This window comes from Dendropsophus ebraccatus, chromosome 3, assembly GCF_027789765.1.
Source record: "Dendropsophus ebraccatus isolate aDenEbr1 chromosome 3, aDenEbr1.pat, whole genome shotgun sequence".
Classification (NCBI taxonomy): Eukaryota; Metazoa; Chordata; class Amphibia; order Anura; family Hylidae; genus Dendropsophus; species Dendropsophus ebraccatus.
Window position 1 is genome coordinate 144,738,380 of NC_091456.1, and position 24,801 is coordinate 144,763,180.

At 38.8% G+C, this 24,801-nt stretch overlaps 1 protein-coding gene across 1 annotated transcript in view; it reads left to right on the forward strand.

The window, feature by feature from the left end:
• Positions 1–24,801, forward strand: part of XRCC4 (X-ray repair cross complementing 4) — a 189,163-nt gene that overhangs the window by 91,298 nt on the left and 73,064 nt on the right. The window contains exon 6 of the mRNA XM_069964643.1: positions 23,512–23,665. Within this exon, the coding sequence (XP_069820744.1) occupies positions 23,512–23,665 (154 nt within the window). The remainder of the gene's footprint in view (positions 1–23,511; positions 23,666–24,801) is intronic.

Genomic DNA, 24,801 nt, shown 5'->3' on the forward strand with positions numbered 1-24,801 from the left:
GCATGGAAAAACTTTTCTGACTTTTCAAATAAATTTATGTCCTATGGACATTTGTATACTTCTAACTATGTGGGAACATTTTGGGTTTGCACCTTTTCTCTTTTAGCATAACTGTGCCCAAGTGCACAAAGCGGGGCCCATAATGGCATGGCTGGGGAAGTTTGGTGTGGGAGAACTTCACTGGTCTTCACAGACCCCTGACCTCAACACCATCAAACACCTTTGGGATAAACTAGAACAGAGATTGTGATTCAGGCCCTCTTATCCAGCGTGAGTGTCTGACCTCACAAATGTTCTTCTCCATGAATGAACAAATGTTCCCACAGACACTTCCACAGTCTTGTAGAAAGTCTTCCCAGAAGAGTGGAAGATATTGTTTCTTCTGTAAAACGTTTTATTAGTCATTATGTAATTGTTGTGAAGAGCAATGTACATCTACAGTAGTCTGTGAAGTAGAACCTCACTTGCAGAAAGTGTCCATCTTCTTCTGTGGAGGTAGAATTCCTTTTATATTGACCAGGGCATATTCGTGATTATGCAGTTGTGTGATTCTTAATGAGATATTATGTTTATTCCTATAAAGGCTGCTGGAAAATGTGTGAATTTTCAATCTACATATATGATGTCATATATTATTCACGTGTCCTGCACTGATGGGAAACTATGTAAGTGCTGACATGTTATGTTTTCTGCTAAACCTCCTTGAAGCAATACATCACGCAGCTGTACTTTCTGCTTTATCATACTCTCGACTAAACTGTGATTCCTTAGACAGGGAGAAAGATCTATACAGTGGCCGTCATGCCTTATCTTGTTTTCTATTACACCTAGGTGGAAAAAAAAATCTTAGAAAGAATTTCATTTTCAGGATATTTATCTCATATGTTCTCTAAGCAAATTACACTTCACTTCCTATTATGTCACTATCCCCCATACATTGCCTGGTAACTGGTCTCTATTTAGTACGGCTATGTTACCATTCTCTTTACTTTTCTTGTAAGTTCTATTCTATATCGAATGTTAAAATTACTTTGCAAGGCAGAGAGCGTTAACTAGATACTGTGTGTCAAAGCCAGACCTCTGGATGAGTTATAAAAAGATGGATACCATGGTAGACTGAAAAGCCGTTTATCTGTTTCAGTGCCTTAGCAAACATGCTGAAATAATGCCTATCCATCATGTTACGTCTCAGTAATACCATCATCATGTAACATAAAATTGGGAACATACTGTACCTGCTTAGATTTTTGACCAGTACCACCTTTCTTTTTATTTTATTTTATATATTTAACTTGCAAAACTTTGAAAAATGTTTACAGAAAGGGGAAAAAACGACACTGCTTATTGGTTAGTATTACTGCTGATACTTTTATATTGCCCTTCAAGCAGCCATTGCAAAAGAGCTGTTAGGTCAAGGAGACACATTGTACCTTTCATATATCTATTTGTGCTTCCAGAATGTAGGAAAATGCTTTTTTTCTATAGTAGAAAGAGCCAGAGAGGTTTTTTTTCAGAGCACTTGAAGTTGTAGAAAGCTGTAACACCTCCTTACTCCCTCCTCCCATATCTGACCCTGCTTGGGACTCAGCTTCCAGCTCTCAATCAAGCAGGGAAGGAGGGGAGAGGAGGCATTTCATCTCGTAGCTATTAAGTTGCTTGGGAAAGCCTTTTTGACTCTTCGAACAAAAACATTTTTCTACATTCTGGAAGCACAGCTGGATATATAAAAGGTACCAGGTGTCTCCTTGATCTGACAGCTAATAGATTCCCTTTAAAGCGGCTATCCAGCACTACAAAAACATGGCCACTTTTTTCCAGAGACAACACCACTCTTGTCTTAAAGGGAACCTGTCACCCCCCGTGCCGGGGTGACAGGCTCCCGACCCCCCGTTAGAGCCCCCTATACTCATCTACTCCCGCCGGGTCCCGCTTCTGGAGGTGGTCGGGTGATGAAGATCTCAGCTGCTGCAGCCCGGCGCGCGCTGAGAGATGAGTCCAACACTCATAGAGAATGACGGAGCGCTGGACTCTCCTGTCATTCTCTATGGGTGTTGGACTCATCTCTCAGCGCGCACGCTGGGCTGCAGAGGCTGAGATCTTCATCACCCGACCACCTCCAGAAGCGGGACCCGGCGGGATTAGGTAAGTATATGGGGCTCTAACGGGGGGTCGGGAGCCTGTCACCCCGGCACGGCGGGTGACAGGTTCCCTTTAAGTTCAGGTGTGGTTTTCAATTAAGCTTCATTCACTTCAACCGGAACATAGTTACAAAACTTGCACCCAAACTGGAGACAAGACCGGTGCTGTCCCTGGAAGAAAGTGGCCATGTTTTTGTAGTGCAGGATAACCCTTTAACGTGTCCCTGACATGTGGAAAAACTTTTGACATGCCAAACAGCAGTTTTGATTGCCCAGGGTCTGATTGTTTAGACCCTGACTGATCTCTAGATATTGCTGGGAGAAATGTACAGCAGCACAATTCACTGTTCTATTTTTATTTTTTTTTGTACTGATACACAGTAATGAAACCTTCCTCCTAATTGTTCTCTGGAAAGTGCTTTTTAGGTGGTAAAGGTATTAAATTATTGGGATTACTATAACTTCGAGGTTGGTCTGTCCTATGTTAAAATAAAAACTGCCTCACTGTTCTTGTAACTATACCAACTATGTATGTTCTTACATCATTTACCAACCTTGGCTACAGGAATTCAAACAAACAGCTCACGCTATGTTCTCATAGACTTTTTAAGTAAGTCAATTAAAATGAAAGCCAGACATGTAAAAACTATTTTTAATTCAATTTAGTTTGCAAAGTTAATACTAGACGTTACATAGGCAACTTCATAGACTGGTGATGCCCCTTTGGAGGATACAAACTTTCATTTGTTTTATTGTAAAGTGCCGTTGTTTGTAGATTGTTGTTCCAAGTTTGTAAATGTTAAATCTTCTCAAGCTGAACTATAAATGCATTTCTTTATAGGATAGTTTTCTAAACATGGAAAAGTATGTAAAATAGAAGTCACTAAAAGTCACATTACACAAATTAGATATGAAAAGAAAATGTTGAGAAAAAAAAATGTTTCAGTTAATTTTAAGGCATATAATATGCAGCATATATGTACTTGTAAGTAGCCCTACATGTGTATAATTAATAAGTTAAACCCATAAAAAGACTGTTAAGCTTCACCATAGGTAACAACACAGCCCTACAGAATATACAGATTGCTTGCACTCACAGCACATTTCCCCATTAAGGCCTAAAATGATAACATCTAACTTTTTGGAATACACGCAAATCTATACAATTTTTATAGAACGTGTTCCTTTTAGTGCGTTCATAGCGTGTCAAGGAAAAATGGGGGGAAAACAAACCTTGTAAAAGTTGGGAGGACGTTCAAGCTTTCTGGCAGATGTTTATTGCATATATTGGCTGGATAATTGTGAATGCTGAGGAATACAATAATGAAGTCAAGCCTGTGACAGCTGAGGAAACGAATGTACCTGAGCATGTCACTGCTGTAATGCAGTAGACTGGCACATGGCAGAATACAATCCCAAGCAATTATGAGTAGCCAGATATGTGAAGAATTATTTGAATGACTTCAAACAATTTAATATACTAATCCTTTGCTCCTTTACATGCAGGTGTGAATCAGGCATGAGAGGAGTCTATTCCCTCTCTGTGCCCAGTTGCGCCCCCTGTCCACCCAATAGGCAAGCAGGGCGCTATCTCTCTCTCTCTCTCTCTCTCTCTCTGCATTTCTTTTATATGTGATTTGATGTGGAAGTTGGGAAAATGGACGACATTTACTGAGGTCTGTTTTACTCAATTAGAGAAAAGAAGCCAATTGTGCCAGTTAGTATAAAATGGTTTTGGTTGTTAACACATCAAGGCTATGTTCACACAATGTATTTTTTTAATAATTCACGGCCATTGTTGCAATTCGCGACAACGGTCAGGATTAATTCAAAAGATACTCTGCATTGAAAATGAATGGCATCCCGGCTGGAGTGTATACACATAGTATGTGCTCCGGCCGGAATTGCAAGCGGCCGCATGGAAAACTCACGTCAGGTCGCACACAACTGTCAGTTCACAGTTCCACTTCCCATTGTGTGCTACGGTGAATTGGGATACGGGCACACATGGATGCGCCCACATGCCAAGTCAACATAAATGAAGTTCATCCGGCCAATCCTGCAGTACCGGTCTGGATGATCTTTACTAACACCGGCTGTTCTGTGACACGGACAATGTCATACAGCGTGTGAACCCGGCCTAAAGCAAACTTCCTTAAAGTGGCACTCGGGAGACAAATACATTTTTAATACATTGCTTTAATAAAGTTATATTACTTTATATATTATGTGCACCCATTGAAAGATGATTTTTAGATCAGAATGAAGCAATCGGCCGAAAAACTGATCATCACACTCTCCTTGGCTGATAACCCGTTCTGATCACATTAATATTTCCAGGTGAAAGAACGAAGCAACGTGCCAAATCTTCAGTTCTTGGTTTTTTTTTTTAGCAAAGATGTTCCACCATTGTTATTTCTTTCGGATTACAAGTATTTAGTTAAATAGACTTTCTAATGCTATTTACTTTGTCTTTGTCTGGCTTTGTCCTTTCAGTTTTTTGTACACACACAGTGCTTTATTTTAAAAGTCAAAGGTAATAATATGGTTACTGTCAGATTTATGGTAAACTAACATTTCATGTATTAATGAGTTAACAGTACATGACATAGATATGTGTGAATAAAGCCTAGCACCACATGCAGACAGGGGTTTTATGTTGCTGAGCTGTATCCGAATGCAACATGAGAAGGCCATAGGGAGAAACTAGCTGGACATACAGCAAACATCAGTTTGTCTTCATGCCATGTCATATAGGCTGCTCACTTAGAAAATTATATAGACAGGACGGACATATCCAAATAAAAGTAACGTCTACAAATTATCTCCCTAATTCCCTTACAGATCTAGTTATTGGTGAGACACAGATCGGTAAAAGCACATAGAGCTTCAGATCAGCAGGAAGGTACTTTGTTTGGTTATACATATGAGAGCATAGAGTGAGATACCTCGGAACAGTGTCATGTAAGTGGATAAAACAACTTCAGAAGAGGTTAATCAGTTCTGTATGTTTGTTCCTAGTAAACCCATGTCAGGAAATAGGTCGTGCTGTCCATGTTGTAAAGCAGCTTTTTTTACTTAAAGCATCTACGTCATTTGCAGCGTGAATTGCATTGTTAAAATAATTAACAAGTACATGACTTAGACGATGATCTTCCCACCAAACCTACTTCATTTTTATAAGGCACACGTTGCTCTATATTTCCATGTATCCAAGGCTTGTCTACTACATTGTGCTTGGGGTATTACTTGTGAACATATAGAATATCATTTGAAACACATGTCGGGGCTTTGTATAATTCGATTCACAAACTTATTTCAAGATATAAAGATTTTACTCTGGCTTTGCAGATTGTGTCCCCCTAATGTACAATATTAATTTTACATGTGCTAGACAAAACACTTCACATCTGCTTTACTTTAGCCTTCAGGTTATTACATTATCAGATATCCCTTGATGGTCTTCTATTGTGAAACTTATTATTATGACATTTAAGGAACTTTGAAATTTTGAGATGTTTGATCACTGTTGAGAAGCTAAAGTTACTTTTTCCAAGGGGAGTAAGCATTGCGGGTGCATTGGACAGTGCAGTAAATATGGTAAAGTCTTTGTAGCTGTATAAGTTCCCTGGGAGAAGTTAGGGAGACAATCCTAATAATGATATCAGGATTAAGTTCTAGGTTAAAGAAGGTAAACTGGTGTTCTTCATATAATCCCACAATATAATAAGAAACCTATACATTTTCATATTCAATAACTTGCTAAAGAGATCTTCATTTAACCCTATTTTTTTTTAGAATATCTGATTAATATGAGAGACTGAAACCAAGCTGAAGTGTTTTACTTGTTGTTTATTTGCAGCAAAGTGCAAATACTGCTTTGGGCTCTAAAGCCGAGTCATGTCTGACAGGATGTTGCTATGGATACACAGCTTCACAGGCTTATAAATAGGTTTGTCAGACACTTCAGCCTTAGCAACTAGTCTTTTTGTCCATTTTGTGTTAAATCTCTATTTTTCATTGCTCCCGTTAGCCAGAATCCTACTCCACACTGACGAGGGACAAATACCCCAAAACAGCTGTCTGTGGATGGATGCCTGGCCTTGTTAAACCCTTGTCATGTCGCAATACTCGCCACAGAGTTAAACTTTGACGCATAAGGGACCACCCTAGTATTTCCCTATTTATGTACCAATACTCACAACCAAGTGGGGCTACATATCAGGGTGGTTTGGTGATCTCCCCACTGGGAGGCACTCCTTAGACACAGGCTTTCCTTCACCTGGAGGGATATCTGGCTATTCCTGTGTTTTTAGACTCGCAACTGAGGCTCCATGGACCCTTTTTTTGCATATTTTTCCATTTTGTGTTAACTCACAGCACAATGAAAGTCATGTATACATTTTGTTGGGCACTGATTTCCCCTTTGGCCAATTCCGCAAAATGTTCTCCACTTCCTCTTGTTCTGTTGCTTTTTTGTTTATTCTTTAAACTAAATTTGCCTTTGCAAAGCTTAAATGGGTAGTCTAAGAAAATCAATGTTTCCCCTGTTCTGCTCTTCAGTGATACACTTCCCTCCTCTGGTCACCTTGAGACGGGGGGGGGGGGGGGTGTTACCATGTTGTTGGTAACCTTTAATAACTGCCCAATGTATTTACTGCATCCATCCCCATGCCACAAGTGAAACAAAACAGACTTTTGTTTGACAGATTACGTTTGGTATAATCCATTGTCTGAATGAAGGTGGTCTCTGTGTATTAATGCTATCTGTACTAATACAATTAGAGGATACATATTCTTGGATTGATGATAATAAATAATTGTGCCTTGTGTTCACCTGTTTTTTGGTGATAGTTCCTAGGAAGAGACATTGTTAGTATAATATTATTTAAGTCCTGGAGTATGCTGGTTTTGCCAGTGAACCATAATAAAAAAAAAAAACACCTTGTACCATGTAGGCCTACTGTAGCTCCCATTGCAGCTCCTTCATATCTCCTGATACTGATTTCTTCTGCCTGCTTCTAAGACAAGTTGTTAGAAGCCCAGCCCAGCCAGTTGCTCACTGCTACCGTTTATGGCTGAGGAGAAAGGTCATACTTCTGTGTCTCATTTTGAAACCAGGCAAAAGTGACTAGCATCGATGGTCCGACAGCCCCTGGAATGTGAGTTGTAGCAAGAGCTGCAGGGGACCAGGCAAGGTAAGTAATAACACCTCCACTTTATACATTAGGTATAGCACCAACTAGGAGACAGGTGTAGGTGAATATTACTACAGACTACAAATAGTGTGTTTGTTGTCTGTTGCCGTGGAGACACATGGATTTGCATGAAAGCTATAGAAACATTTTGTAGGTTGTTGTTTTTTAGCTTTTTAGATATATGCTAATAAAAGTAAATATTGGTTAAGGTGTTCATACATGTAAGTTCTTTAAATAAATACTGATTGGGTAAGATAATGTTTGACACAATGCCCAATTGTTAGATGACTCTACCAGCTCACTCTGAAGTTTGGCAGTGTCTTTCAGTGGATATCGTCCACAGTGTGTAATTTGATGTATGTCTTCCACACAATTACATTCTGTAATGCATTCTTAATTTCACATACTTTCATTCATCCTATATATATATATATATATATATATATATATATATATATATATATATATATAAAAAAGTCAACATCACTAAAATGATGAACAGTGTTAAAATACAGGAAGCAATATATCTAAATTTGTTCTTAATTGTGAAATTAGTGTCTGTCCTGGAGGAGATTGATGTGGTTTCTTTATTCTTCACCATACACCAATATAAAATAGTAATATATGTGCTGCTGTCTGAGATACTATGATACCAGCGTAGAGGAATGTAGCTTGTGGTGGATTCAGAAGACAGTACCTGACTTACAGTGCAACAATGAGAGCATTATGTAGTGCTAAAACACTCTTTGACAAGGGTCAAAGATAGAGGCCCCAATTATACAGCCGGTGAAAGCTAAGACGTTGTATTTCAGTTATCTGAGACCTATTATCCACTAAAGTGGTTTTCCATAGTTTATTATTTATAGAATCTTGACAGATTGAATGGTAATGTTGGCATCTCAGAATTCTTACTTCTATTTGGACCAAGTCATGCCCTAATTGTTTATTATATATGTTTTGCTTTACCATATTTCATTCTCAGAATGTTTCCCATGTCTAATTAGGGGAGCAGTCTAGTGAAACCTCTCTTATAATATGTTGACCGGTGTATGAAATTTGTAAAAATTCTTTGAAAAAACAAAATTTTAACTACATTTAGATTTAGTTTTTTCCAGATATTTTTAGGTGGTTTTGATATTTGTAAACATATTTTTAATAATATTTGCATTTTAATTAGCATATCAATGATTACACCAGTATGTCTTCATGTCCACTTTGTCCAAATATTGAGGTTCTACAGCTTAAGGTGGCCATGCACCTTCAATGATGGCTGTATGATCGTTCAGCTTTCGATTATCTCTTCCGTCCACCTCCCTGTCCTCTATATACACAGGCATGTTTGGCATGGCCAAGTCTTTCTGTGTTCTCCATGGGAAGGGCTCTGGCTGCAGAGTATCTCTCCTAGAACAAAGTGGTCGGGCGGTAATTTTCCATCACGCCCAACCCCTATCTCAACTGACATCGTCTGTCTGTGGTCATTAGGAAAAGCCCCAAACACCTTATGCTGATGGCTGAACCCGCCGTGAGACAAAAGTATAAGGTGTATGGGGACATTTACACTAATCCTCAGTCTATTAACAAATGCTTGTAGTTTGAAGGATATGTGTCATAATAGTTTTTTTTTCACAATTTATGCTTTATTTTAAAAATATTGCATTGAAGACCTCCTTTAACTCACTGTGCCTTATCTCTATGTATAAAGTAGAATTATTATTTTTAAGAGCCATTGCAGTGGATAGAGGCTTCATTGCACTTTATAATCAGCTAAAGGGGCCACTCATTCTTACTCACAAAATCCAGTTATGTTTCCAGTAATGTGCATAAGGTAGCACTCCATGCAAAACAATTTCCTGTTCTCCAAAAGGAAAAATTGTCCATCTGGGGTGCTTGACCTTCGTCAGTACTGAGCAGGGTATTGGTTAGCTAAAGAGATGCAGAAATCTAGTATCATGTTCTGTATTAATGAGGCGAAAGAGGTTTTTATTTTTATTCTGGAAAAGAACTTATTTTTATACTGTCATCTTATGTATAAGCTTAATATATTCTTTACAGAATATTGTAGTTAAGAATATAAGTAATCTGTAGTAATTGAGTTTGGGCTGTTTTTTTTTCCCCTAATAATATATTAGATTCTTGGTTTCCATTTATAATTGCTATTAGTAATGACCTGACCAGTTATACCATTCTTCCCTCCTGATAAGTGAGTGTCCCCATGCATTTAATTGGGAAGAAACTGTCACTGTGGTTGGGGATCACCCTTTTTGGGGCAAGCGTTCCAAGTAGGCAACGACAGATTGAACTTACAGTTAAAGTTAGGGTTGCACATCCCTTTTCTTGTCATTACAAGACTTCTTTCTCTGTCCACAGCTTTCATTTGTTAATAAACCAATAAATCTTATTACATTTTTCATAACAGAACTTCTTAAACCAAAATACCAAATCAATACACTTTCCATTCCTCTACAGGCTTACTTTCTTGCGTAAAAAGCTTTCTGTATTGAATTTCTGTATATGTCTAAATTAACCAATATATTAGACTTAGTACTTTTTTTTGTAGGTTAAATTTTAATGATCAGTCAATGATCCCATTATCTGTATAATTTAGGGGCATATTAGATGAATCAAGTCTGCATTCCCCCTAATATTAAGGACAGTCTTCTGTAGACAACACTAGTGTAATTAAAAGGCGATGAGCGTATATAACTTTTACTTCAGAGATTGTCAGAATAACCCTTAAAGCGAATGTACCACTAGGTACATTGCTTGGTGTTTTTTTAGTTTAACAGACCAATGCTGGCGCAGGGGACGAAACCCACTCCCCTCTGTGACGTGGCTCCATTAGAATTGGGGAGGTTGGGGAGATTGTCACAATGGAGCCGATGGGCCCACTTCCAGTGCTTCATGCCCGGCCAGTGCTCGGTAATAGACTGGCGTTGTGTGCAGGAACCGGGCGGCAGTTCATAAAAAGGACCGTGGCATCCCTCGCCAGCAACAGTCTGTTCATGTAAAAAAAACAATGTACCTAGTGGGCTGACTTTAACTTATATCCGTAGACATGGAATACACAACTCAGTATTCTGCTTGACTTACCAAAACGTGTGTGACTTTGCCACAATTCCGTTATCAGATTCATAATAAATGCTCAAAAGTTTGATAACTTCCATAAACCTTCTGTGGATATGCCATTGCTTCTTACTTTAGGAATATCCCTTTAAGAACATATCCAAATACTCAGAATTTATCCTTTTCTTAATTCTATACTGCACATAAGTTATGATTTGTGTGGGTTTAGTACCACTCGCATTTTATAAAAGAAAAAAATCCTTAATACATGTAAACTGTGGGATTTTACCATTAGAACCTACTCAGCCTTTTCATCAAATAAAGAGGATTGCAGAAAACCACAGTGTGGGCACAGAACAAGGGAATACATTGCACAGCTCTGTGAGCAAGGAAAGACATGAATTTTAAACAAAGATACGTCAACCTAAGGAAGTACAGGATAAATTGTTGTTTAAATATACATAAAACACTGTTCCTTTTTTCCTTTTGATAGTCTTGTTTTATTATGACACTTTTATGGCTCTGCCCCTAAAGACTGAATGTGTTGCATTTCTAAAGATATCTCAGGTTACACCAAACACTGGATGCTAAACCTTATTAAAAAGTGATCCCCAGCTGTGTTGGCTGAGTGGAGTTTGACTTCTTTTGGAGAACTGTATATGCAAAGCACATTTATCACATGACTGGTAATTCAAGATCAGCATTACAAAAGCTTTTATACTGTCACCTAAAGCGCCATTTAATCTATAGCAAAAATCTGGAAACGTGCAGCCTAATAGCTCGCCTATTAAGTCATTCTATACTGCTACTGTAAGCTGAACCCTTTATATCTCTATCTTCAACTGTAAATCTTTACAGTCAATCCATTTAAACGGCAATGAAAAAAAAAAATGATGAACTTTTCAATCTTTGTTTTGAATAGGCTCTGTTGTGAAGTCATTAACACTTACCCTGCTTCTAACTTAAGAATACGGATAAAATTCTAGATTCCTATAAATCGAAAATTTTACATACAATTTTAGTGGCAGTCTTTGCTGTAGTCCTTTTGTGTTGCTACAAAAAAAAAAAAAAAAAAAAGAAAGGAAAAGTATAAAGTGATTCCATCTTAGAGGTTTTTATTAATAGTTCATGCATAATGACTCATTTATACAGTAATTTACAAGTATAGTTACAGCCCTTTTTAGGCCCATAGTGGACCTTCTAGGGCTCTATGTGCAATGTAAAAGATTGGCAATTTTGTACACCGGGGCTCATTTACTGATGGATCAACCACATTGTGGAAGGTATAACCTCTGTGTGCCTCTTTTTTAATATAAAAACTTGGATACATCTACAGTCTTAGGGCTGCACCCGACTTCTTTAGCCTCCAGTAATCAAATGCAGAGCGTTCAGATTTGGACAAACCCGAGCACGCTCGAGGTTCTTTTATCTCTACTCAGCACTCATCACTTTTCTAAAATATATTTTATGAATGTGTGGCTAAAGTCTAATGTATTTTAAAGACTGTTCAGGATTTACTTCACAATGCTGAAACCACATGGAATAGAGGAGAAATATATTATAGAAGACTTAGACTTGATCATTTTCATCTTATAATGTCCTTTTGCATCTGAAAGCAATAACGTTGCCAAAACCTGAATTTACTGTCCTTAAATTGCAAAGTTTAACATTGGGTTAAAAGATTTCATTTCAGACGTTACTTGTTCCCAAGCTTCACACATTGTAAGGATAAAACCATTCATTAAGGAAATTGTGTTAATATATTAGAAAAATAACAGCTGTTACCACTTAATCACAATCCTGGGAAATCAAAGACTTGTCTGTGCACATGGATAAACTTCTGGATCAACTAATGCTACTATAAAATCTTATAAGCTGAGTGACCATGACACGGACCTTGGGCCTCTATACCTCTGAGAAGATATATCTATGTTCACTTCCAGTACTACTAGGAAAAATAAGTTAACTGATTCAGCATATGTTTTATATATTTAAAGGGATGCTCCAGTGAAAAGTTATAGATTGTCTAGCCTCAGAAAAATGTGTACCAACAATGTCTGGATATGATAAAGGGTCCTCTTACACGGAGCGATTTTTAACGACTAACGATAAACTATTGCAAATGAGATTGTTTATCGTTGACCTGAAGTCATTCACCATATTACACAGAATGATAGTCGTTAGTTACGATCGTTCCTACGATCGTTATTGTGATCGTTACTATGATCATTTACTCCTTCTGATATGTGTTCCTTAGTAATTATACAAATACAGGGGTAAGAGAACTGTAATCAGACACTCTTATTAGCTGCTGCTGAAGCCCATACTACTGTTGCTCTGGTGAGAAGGGTTAAAAAATCCAGAGGATGATCTTGGTTCCCCTGTAGCTCAGTGGGAAATCCGCATGGGGAGTGGGGAACTGAAAGCTGAACTTGAATTAGAATAGACAACGAACAAAGTGGAGACTACAGCACCAATGTTCATAAAAAAATATTAAAAATACACATGTATTTGTAGTCCATTAAAAACAAAGTGCACAACTTGAAAACAAAAAAACCACAAATTTTGAGCCCCACGGCTCTCCATCATAGCCATGTAGATTTTTTTGTTTTTTCATGTTGTGCACTTTGTTTTTAATGGACTACAAATACATGTGAATTTTTAAAGATCTTTTTCTACAAACATTGTTGCTAGAGTCTCCACTTTTTTCAATGACTTAACGACCCTGCAAACTTTGCATGGGAACCTTGGAATATCCCTTGAAACATGAACACATATCAGCTTTCATGAAAGAAACCCAAGCCATGTAGTGACATCAGTTAAGATTTCTTGGAAAATGTATCTTTTAGTGGCTTTTTCCAGCAGGTATACAGTTGACAACAAACGATGTGCTGCTTGATTGAAAACACGTGTGTATAGAGGGGCGAAATGAAGTCACCACTGTTAAATCACCATATAAAACGGGTTAGGTTTGTGCTGTTTATCTCCTGAAATCTCACTTAAGGAATAGTGACTATACAAAGCACCAGAGGAAATTTGTAAATCAAATAAAGTTTTATCAGAACTGTACATCTTACCACTAAGACTCTAGCATAACAATGCTGGAAGGAACTGTAGATATGGTCCGAGAGATTAAATAAACTGAATGTAAGCAAAGATCCAGGGCCTAAAGTATTACACCCCAGAGTTCTTAGGGAACTCAGTTCTGTAATTTCTCTACCCTTGTATGAAATATTCTTTGCTGACTGGTATTGTGCCAAGGGACTCGCGTAAGGCAAATATAATGCCAATCTTCAAAAAGGCCTCTACGACTTCCCCAGGTAGCTATAGCCAAGTAAGCTTAAAGGTGTTGTCCGGAGTGGTCCATTGTGGGGAAGCTATTCAAAGTGCTTATAAGGAGCTACATACAGTAATATGTAGGGCGTAGTAATATTATAAGTGACAACCTACATGGTTTTAGTAAGGACAGAAGTTGGCAAACCAACCTAATAAATAAATGACCCTACAAGAAAATATGGGGAAAGATATTCTAGGTAAACTCCCCTCAAAGGGCAAGGGGCACTGCCTCTGTTTGGAGGAAAAAAAATTCTGTCTCTGAAGGCAACAAAACTTATTAACCATGAAAACAGTGAATATGTGGAACAGTCTACCCCAGGATCTGGTCACAGCAAAAACAGTGGAGGGCTTCAAAATAGAACTTAGACAAGTTCTTAGAACAAAATAACATAAATGCATATTTATAAAATGTAGAATGTATCCATTCCCTTCATCCATCTGTTCCTTGGTTAAACCTAATGGACTTGTGTCTTTTTTTTTCTAAGTAACTATGAAAAAATATATTTACTATACAGCATCGTTATGTGTAGATATGGCTAATAACATTGTAATTAGACTTTGGCCCACTCAAGTTGGTGCATGATGTTTTTCTGCTTCCTATATACAGTAAACTGCAGCAGGTGGGTAGAGAGCTGGTGCTCATGAATATCAAGGACTACTGAGCACATGCACATAATGGGTAAAATATTGCTCAGAGTCCTTGGTCTTCAGAAGAATATCTCCAAATCAGTGGCACAGAACATTGTAAGCTATAACATTATTTAGCTTCTCTGTCACTAACTGTAGTTAATGCTACCCTTAGGGTATGTGCACACTATATAATTCCAGCGGAACGTCAAGCAGGGGCGCGTGGCAAAATCTGCTTGAAGCTAGGACAGCATAAACCTACTGGCAGAGTTTATTTAACCCCTTAGCTACCGCCATGCTGCCTTTTCATGGCGGTCACTAATGGGCTTTATTCCGATGCGTACGCCTTTTAACGGCGGACGCATCGGAATAAAATGCCGCCTGGCGGCGGCAGCGGAGCTGGGGTTCAGCTGTCAGTGTGACAACTGGACCCCCCCCTGAAACTGCCCAGAGCAGAGGATTCTCCACTTCGGGCAGTTTAACCTGTTAAATGCCGCTGTCAAAGCATGACAGCGGCATCTAATGGGTTCCGGTCGGCGCCGCGGGTATACTGACCTGATCAGAAGTCCCGCGGCGAAGTCTGGCACCCGACGGTCTCCATGGTGATCCCGGGGTCCTAAACTTGGTATCAATAGAAACTACAGATCTTCCCGCAAAAAATAAGCCCAAAAGCAGCTCTGTCGCGCAAAAGATAAGAACGCTATGGATCTTTCATTGTGGCGACAGTTTATGTGGGTTTTTGCTAGGAAAATAGTTTCTATTGCGCGAAAGTGGTAATAGTTAAAAGGAACTACACAAATTTGGTATCGCCGTAACCGTAGGGACTCAGAGAATACATTTATTATGTTATTAGTGACCACCGATATGGATTTTTACGGCGATCACTATTGGGCTCTATTCTGCTGCCATCAGCTCCGTCACCTCCCCAGATTGCCTGTCAACCTCCCCAGATTGCCCGTCACCACCACAGATAGCCAGTAAACACCCCCAGATTGCCCGTAACCACGTAACCGTTTACCGTGTCAAGCTCTCATTGCTTAACAGAGTGGTCAATGTAGTTTTATACATAAGGGAGGAGTTATCAAACTGGTGTAAAGTGAAGTAGATTGGTTGCCTCTAGCAACCAATCAGATTCCACCTTTCATTTTTCAAATAATCTGTGAAGAATGAAAAGTGGAGTCTTAGGGGCACTGCAAACGCACCTGGCGCTCAGAAACTTCTTCAAAAAAATCATGCACTGAAAATGCTAATTGGCGCTCCCTTCCTTCTGAGGCCTGCTGTGTGCCCATACAATGGTTTATGCCCACATATGGGGTACTGTTCTACTCAGGAGAACCTGATTTACATATATCAGGGTGAGTTTTCTCCCCTGTTCCTCGGGAAATTGAGAAATTTCAAACTAAACAAACATATTATTGGAAAAATTATATTTACTCATTTTTACTGTCTTATTTTGAATACTTTCCTCTAATACCTGTAGGGTCAAAATGGTCACCACACCCCAAGATGTATTCTTTGAGGGGTGTACTTTCCAAAATGGGGTGACTTTTTGGGGGGTTCTATTCTGCTGACACTACAGGGGCATTGCAAACGCACCTGGTGCTCAGAAACTTCTCTGAATCTGAACTGGAAATGCTAATAGGTACTCCTTCCCTTCTGAGCCCCGCTGTGTGCCCATGCAGTGGTTTAGGCCCACATATGGGGTACCGTTGTACTCAGGAGAACCTGGGTTACAAAATTTGGGATGCATTTTCTCTCATGTTTATTATGAAAATGAGATACTTTAATCTTAACAAATATATTATTGGAAAATTTCTATTTTCCATTTTCTTCGGCCTAATGGTTAATCCTTTCCTCCAGCCCCTGTAGGGTCAAAATGCTCATTATACCCCTAGATTAATTCTTTAAGGTGTTTAGTTTACAAAATGGGGTCACTTATGGGGGTTTCCAGTATACAAGCCTCCTAAATCAACTTAAAAATGGAACCGGTCCCTAAAAAAAATCAGTTTTAGAAATTTCATGAAAATTTCATAATTTGCTGATACATTTCTAAGCCCCGTAACACCTTAAAAAAGTGAAATATGTTTACAAAATGAAATAAGAGGAAAAAAGAGGACATATTGATAATGTGACTTACTAATTTTTGTCATGTGACTCTTTTTTTTTAGAGGCAAAGAATTTCAAAGTTCGTAAAGTGCAAATTTTTCAAATTTTTTTATGATATTTTGATGTTTTTCACAAAAAACACACAAGACAGTGACCAAATTTTGCCACTAACATAAAGTACCATATGTACCATAAAGCACCATATCGCTAGCTTATGTAAAAGCATCTCTGAGCTATAAGCGCATAAAGTGAGACAGGTCAGATTTTGAAAAATGAGCCTGGTCATTAAAGGGGTACTCCAGCGGGGGGGAGGGGGGACACTTTTTTGCTGGGACCAGCAATGGGTCCCGCATCATGGCACTCAGGTCCCCGGTTCCCGGACTCTTCCTGGTGTCTGACGCGGGCCCGAAACGTCTCAGGCTCAGCCAGTCAGTGACAGAGGCGGGATCTGAGCGGACTTGAAACGGATCCTGCCTCCTTCACTGACTGGCTGAGGGGACCTGAGACGTCACGTCTCGGGCCCGCGTCAGATACCGCGCGATGCGGGACCCGCCGCTGGAACCGGGGAGATAAGTGGACGTCTTTTCTCTCAGCCACCTCCCCCCCCCCGGAGTCCCCCTTTAAGGCCATAATTTATACCAATTGCTGGGTGAATCAACTCTTAATTTGACCATAAACACCTTCAAACACCCCCCCCCCCCCCCCCCCCCAAAAAAAAAAAAAACATTTCCATTATGTGGTGCATTGTCTCCTAGTTACCTCTGTTGGCAAATGACTTCTTGAAGGCATGGTAATATCAGGCAAAGGAATTAATCTGTCTTATTTTTCCACCTAATAGCACACCTCCGCAGAGCCCAAGTAACCAGTAGATTTATAGTAAATCCTAATGAAATCAACATTATCTTCTGATAAAATATTAACATCTATGGCCAGCTTTCGTACGTGACTTTCTGAAACAAACGATAGGAAGAAAATGGTTCATTGGTAAGAATGTCATCAGATATATAAGGATGTGACTTTTTTCACCTGGTGAGGTGAATTTGTTTGTAATGTGCTTATATTCTGAAGGTATTCTGATAAGGGAATATTCGTTCTCTTACCACAGAAGTTGTATTCGGCTGCCAGGCTTTCAGTAAAGACACATTATCATAAAATAATTTATGTTTACAAAACGAGTGACTGCAGCTGAAGCTACGTGTGTGTGTTATTTAAGAATATCAGCAGGAACTGCTGTGCTCATATTGGGATGTCTCCTGCCAAGAAAATCAGTGAATGTTACATGTTACACTACATCAGCAGTATGAAAGTTAGTAGGGAAATCAGGATGTGTTTACTTCTTCAAGAAATATATGGAAGTAATTTCTTATACTGTCCTGTAATATCCATACAAATATGCCGAAGGCTAGTTCACACATAACGGATCCGCAGCGGATTTCATGCTGTGAATTTGCAGCGAAATTGCCTTGTATTTTCTATGAGAAATGACATCTTACTGCGAGTATGTAAGTTAACCCCTCGCCTCCCGGAGCATACTGTACCTGCTCCACACTCCGGCTTGCTTCGGGGGCTCCTGGCGTCTGCATGTCCAGCTCAGCCAATCAGTGGCTGCAGCAGGGCAGTGCACTTATTGGCTGAGTGGGATGTCCAGCCGGGAACTCCCGATGCAAGCCGGTGTGGGGGGGTTAACTCACATACTTGCATCCGTTATGTGTGAATCTGGGCGAAATAGGATTTTTTTTATAGCTAGGATCAGTTGCATCAGTTCCAGTGGGGCTCACAGTGTAAACCTTCATAAATATTGGTTTTTATAGTGTGCGTGTGTGGTGGGGCATAGGAACCTGTAGTTTGGAGATGACTCATGGTCTTCTATGGAAGAGCATTCTAGGCATGCTTTGTGACCTGTTTAGAGAACATTATTCAGGAAGGCGGATGAGAAAGTGGATATCTATTACCTGTTGCCAATGATTAATTCTGTGTTATCTATATTTTGGTGTTATATTTCATTGTAATCCTGCCTGGTATGTTTCTACTGAAAAGGGATTTCTACAGTACAGGAAGTTTCTCGAAATTGTTGCAGAAAATAAAAAAAAATTAGACAAGATTCTCCAAACGCTTTGTGTTTGACTCCCGGCATCCTAGGGAGTCCTGTAAGACATAGACATAGCCCTAGAGCTGCTTCCAACTTTTCCTGACATTGGGAGTCAAATGTCGAGTGTACAGGTTCAGAGAACATTCCCGAACCTGAACAGTTTGACACGTCCGCTTAGAACTACACAAGACCTTTTTTTTTTTACATCCTTTATAATATAATCAGTATACTCACATCTATTTGTTCTGTGTATGATAGTATCAGTAGATATACAGTACAGTGTGCATTATTAGTGTAGCATAGAACTTTGTTGTCATTGCTTCTCCGCCTTGTTGTCTATACATCATGTACACTTTTTCTTGACTCCCGCTAAGTGCTTTCAGCACATCTCCCAAACCTTTTGAGAAAGCGGAAAGAGACAGAATACTCTAAAGGAAAGAGCAGATAAGAGGGCAGGCAAAGTGAGTAAGAAAGTGATTGAGATTCCAGAAGAAGTGCCCTGAATTGCATCTTATGACTTATAATTGTGATATATTCTGCATCACGTTTTATTTATACAAGAAGGATCTTTCTACAAGCTTTGCATTTCCTATAAAAGCAGCAATTACATTTGTTGATATGAATGTCAACAGAGCTGAACGTTTCTTCTTGGGGTTTCTGATTTCTCTATCCTCTTATCAGAACACCTTAGAAATCAAGACCTCTTCTCCAAGAATGTAGTTATCTTCAAGGAAGGAAGATAAAACAAGACAAGTTGACAGTGACTGAGTGATGGGAGAGTAGTGTTTGTGAACTTGAAAGATTACGTCTGATTAGACATTTCACTGATTTCATGGGAGCTGTCTTCAAGACGTCTACTCCCGCAGGTTCTGTACTTTACAGCAGTCCTTTCACTTTCATCCAATTTTACTGTTAGAGAAAATGAAGGTCTGTCTAAAAAGTAGTCGTTTTGTAAAACCATCTCTTGGGAAAATAAACAGGAGGCCTGGAAAGTAAAGTGCGATATGCCGCTTTGAACATAGAGAACACAGCGCTTTCAAGAGAAAATGATGGCCTTTGTATTATTATTTGTTGTTCCACCATGAAGCTGTGCCAAGGCATGAAAATGGAAAAGAACAAACGTACAGGCAAAGGGATTTGGTGCAAAACCTACTGGTAGTTAGTTTTGGTCTACATTTTTGCACACTGGCCAATTATGCAGCATGGTATATGATTTCCTTTTATATTCTGGGTTATGTTTTTATTGTGTGGAAATTTAAAGGGATTGTCTAATGACAAGAACCTTGTCCTTATCCCTAGTGAGTGCATAAGAGAAATCATCATGTTATGCTACATTTATCTTCCCAGCAGCTGTCTGAGGTTTCCTCCAACATTAACACCTGATCCCTAAGGAAGTGGGAGTAGGAAAGAGAAGATAGGCTCGCTTCATTAAACAAATCCTTCTAAAAAAAAATAAATTAGAAAACCTCTAAACTACATTAGTCACTAAATTGGTGAAAAAAAAAACGCTGATTCCAAATCTGTAATGTTATTTTTCTATATCCCAAAGGTGAGATCCCACACTCATGCTTGATGAAGCTAAAACATCCTTTATTTAATCTATAATGAAATGAGTTACTCCTGGGATATCTCTTACAAAGTTAATGTTTCCATCCCCTGCTATAGGGCTCCTACTCATGAATTTTCATCTTTCTTATATGCACTCCACCGCTGGAAGCCAGCTATGCTCATATATATAGAGGACTATTAGGCTCATTTATATGAAGGAGAGTAGAGATGAGCAAACCTCGAGCATGCTTGAGTTTATCCAAACTCGAGCGTTCAGGCATTTGATTAGCGATGGCTGCTGAAGTTGGATAAAGCCCTAAGGCTATGTGGAAAACATGGATATAGTCTTTGGCTGTATCTATGTTTTCCAGACAACCTTAGAGCTTTATCCAACTTCAGCAGTCCCCACTAATCAATGCCGAACGTTCTGGTTCTGATGAAGTCCAGCATGCTTGAGGTTCCCTCACCCTAAAGGAGAGAATAGGACCATGCTAATTTTGGCCATAAATAGAGGGTGTTAAAAAGAAAACTAGGTCTATAGTGATGCATTATGTTAAATTATTTGAGAGATATAAACTCACTAATCCCCTATGTGCTGCTTAGTTTCATAAATAAAAGAAATCAGATGCATAAAGAAGAAAATGGTACAGGGATGTAAGCTTCGCAGCACATTTGTTCTTCTTTACATACAGTGGTGGTCATAATTAGAGAACAATAAAAAATTTCCTAAATGGCAAGGTCAGTGTGTTGTCCTATGTGAGTTTATCCTAACATGAGCAAAATAGTTGTCCCGGAGCAGCGATCCACACATCCGGCCCTGGCCAGGGTCTTCACCGCAATGGCGCTGATCCCGGCTCGGCACTCAATTGCTTCCAGCTGCAGCAGCCGGAAGCAAATCAGTGCCTATCTCATTGATCTATGCTGTATAGCTATACAGCATAGATCTCAATAAGAGATCAGTGTGCATATACTAGAAGTCCCCCTGGGGGGCTTCTAGTATAAGTGTAAAATAAATAAATAAAGTGTTGTTATTAATAAAAAAGCCCCCTCCCCTAATAAAAGTTTGAATCACCCCCCTTTTCCCATGTTATAAATAAAAATAAATAAATAAACATGTTTGGTATCGCCGCAAGCGTAATCACACGAATTATTAATGTATTTCATTGCTGATCTCACATGGTAAACGGCGTAAGCTTAAAAAAAATCCCAAAGTGGAAAATTGCGCATTTTTGGTCGCATGAAATAAAGAAAAAGTGTAATAAAAAGTGATCAAAAAGTCGCATATGCGCAATCAAGGTACCGATAAACTAAACAAACCCATAAACCAAAGGATAAAAGTGCTATAAGTATGGTAATAGAGCGATTTTAAGGAACATATTTGTTAACAATGGTTTAAATTTTTTACAAGCCATCACATAAAAGAAAAGTTATACATGTTACATATCGTTGTAATCGTAACGACTTGCGGAACATATATAACAAGTCAGTTTTACCTCAGGGTGAACGGCGTAAAAACAAATACCCCCCAAATAAACAGAATGAGGGTTTTTTTTTCAATTTGACCACACATTTATTTTTTTTCTGGTTTCGCAGTGTACTTTATGAAAAAAATTAGCCTGTCATTGCAAAGTAAAATTAGTGGCGCAAACAATAAGGGCTCATGTGGGTTTCTAGGTGGAAAAATGCAACTGCTATGGCCTTTTAAGCACAAGGAGGAAAAAAATGGAAGTGCAAAAATCAAAATTGGCTCTGTCTTTAAGGGGTTAAGCTTATTTTGTAAATTGCATATCACGGCGAACCATCATTGACGATGACGACCCAGCTGCTAATAGCGAGCTCGCTTCATCCTTAAGTGACGGACATTGATTGCATACATTTACATCTTCCGTCGTTAAGGGATCAAATTGTTGCCGGCCGCACCAGTGTAAACAGGAATATGCATCTATGTTGAAGTTAAAAGGTAACTCAGAGTGATAAAGCTTATAAAAATGTTATCATATTTAATGTTTAGTATACAATGTCTGCCTTTCTGGGCCAATCCCATAAAGTAGCTACTGTAGCACAAAAAAAATTCAAGAGGCCCTCCCTAATTTCTAATTATTAGAGCAGCTGTCCCACAAAGTCCCACCCTGCTGCTGCTGCTACCACCACCAGCCAGCTGATATCTGTTGAGAAACTTATGGTGCGTTTACACAGAGATTTATCTGACAGATTTTTATAAGCCAAAGCCAGGAGTGGATTTGACAAGAGGAGAAATCTTAGTCTTTCCTTTATGACCTGCGACGGCACTCCGCAAATTAAACATTAAATGCACCCATTCAATTCAATTCAATGGGTTGTCTGTATAATACAGGATAGGTCCCCTAGAATAGGAACTTCTTGTATGCTCGCTATGATAGGTGTCAGAACACACAGTGATTCACAGTTTTTTGTGTGAAGAGCTCCATAGTCACAGACTAATCAGAATGCCAATGCTGACCCCTGTCCACCACTGAAGGTGCTCACAATGGGCATATAGGTAGCATAACCGAACCAATACAAGAAGGTGACCTGGTGCTATAACTCATATATTCAGTTATATCATGTTAATGGTTGTGTGTTACTTATCTGGGATGGGGATGGTGTGTGACTTCCATAAAAAAAAGAAAGTTGATAAGAACAGATATGGGGAGGTTTTTCTGCCCACCCCCATGCGTTTGGCGCTGGTTGGTTAAATGCTTAAACATCCATTGTAAGGGATCGGGTCAGCTGACTGTAACTAGGGCTTTTTTCTTTTGAGTAGGGCTTATTTTTCATGCCTATTCCAAAAAGCCTGAAAAATTAAGCTTTCATTATTAGGGTTTATTGCGGCCCTGTACCCCTCGCTCTTTTTTGTTTTAATATAATTTTTACCTATCTATGGAATTAGCTAATAACATTTTCCCCAACATTTCTCCCTCTGAAGACACTGATGCAACAAATTAGTGAAATGCGTAGGGAGGTTAAAGCTGTCCAGGGTTAGGTAGGGAAATGTTTTGGGGTGAGACTCCCCAACTCAACAAAGAGGGCACATTAGGGTCAATTGGTTGGGTGAGCTTTAGTATTTAGTATCATATATACCCTTCCCTATCTGCTATTTTGCGTATTTACATACAACTAACTGCATGTGATTGAGCTTGAACTATACATGTACACTTATTATTTGTCTTATTTGACACCCACAAAAGAATTGGGACAGATTTCATTTAGTATCTTTAATAAAAGTTACATTTTAATTGAACTAAGATTTTGGATTCATGTTTAAGTTAAGTTTAAGTTAAAGTTACCTCTTCTTAATGTTGGTTAGCGGAGGTTCACAAACCACTATATACCAGTATAATGACAGGTTAATCTGCTGCTAAATGTTTTAATTCATTTTATTTCACAGCTCCACCATCTATATCCAGACGCCGATCTTTTCTGAGCCCTGATGATTCTCCAGATATTGCCCCAAGCAGAAAGAGAAGACAACGAGGGCAAAAAAGTTACTGTACACAAACGAAAGACAAAGTTTCACAACCTGAAGAGCAAGATGACCAAAGGTAGTGTACTGTATGTAGATGGATTATCACTCTTGTCCATTATGTTGCAACTTATCAAAGTGAGCTATAGTAGGTTGTTTAACACCTTCCTGCCCTATCATCAACTACCATGGTGGAGTGGCAGCCATAGTCCAAATAATGTCTTTAAGATCTGCCATATACATAAACCTATTAGACCCTGACAGAGTCCAATAGGGGTTTTAACCAATATAGAAAACAATTATGTAGACCCAAAAGGCAAATATGTTTACAAAAGATTATTCTATTGGTAATTCAATACCACAAAAACCTGAATAAAGTATCACATCAGATAGAATTAATTTATTTTACACAACTTACCTCCATAAAACATGTATACAAAATGACAAGATTAAAATCAGGGAGGAAGGAGGATCACATAGCTACACAAATTATATCTCACATATAAGCGGACAAGATCAATAGTGTTACATCTTCCTGCCAGCTAATACAGGAAATCTAGGTTGCACACAAGGATAATACCAACTACTGTAACCAGTCCTAATGATTATAAATATAGTGGACCAAATTGATGATATATGTCAATTGCCTACAAAATGTAAATGTCTAATTTACCAAATAGAAACAATAGATTTAAATATGTAAATCACACAAAAACTGCCAGGATCTGATGCTTTTCTGGCCCTAGCAGTTAGTATGGGAGCTTGGCTGTCATAGTAATGGCTGAGCTCCCGATATCCCAGCATGGAAGACCCACACAGTGCTGGGAGGCTGCCGTAGTAAGGGGAAAAAAAGAATATTGACTACCATAAAAACAACAGAATGAGGCTGGGTTCACACTGCGTTTTTGCAATCCGTTCAACGAATCCATTTTTATTTGATTTATTTGGTTCTGTCCTTTGACAGAAAAACGTAGTCAACACTACTTTTTTGTCCGTTAAAAAAAAAAAAATGATAATGGAAGTCAATGGAAAAACGCATCCAAACGAACAACACACAATTGCATCTGTTTTTGCATCTGTATTTTCCATAAAACGTATACATTAAACAGATTGCAAAAACGCAAGGTGAACTCAGCCTGACTTTAATAAGTAAAAAATGCCAATTACTCCTATATAAAAGGAAACAAAAATGGGTCTTATCCTAAAGGAGTTAAT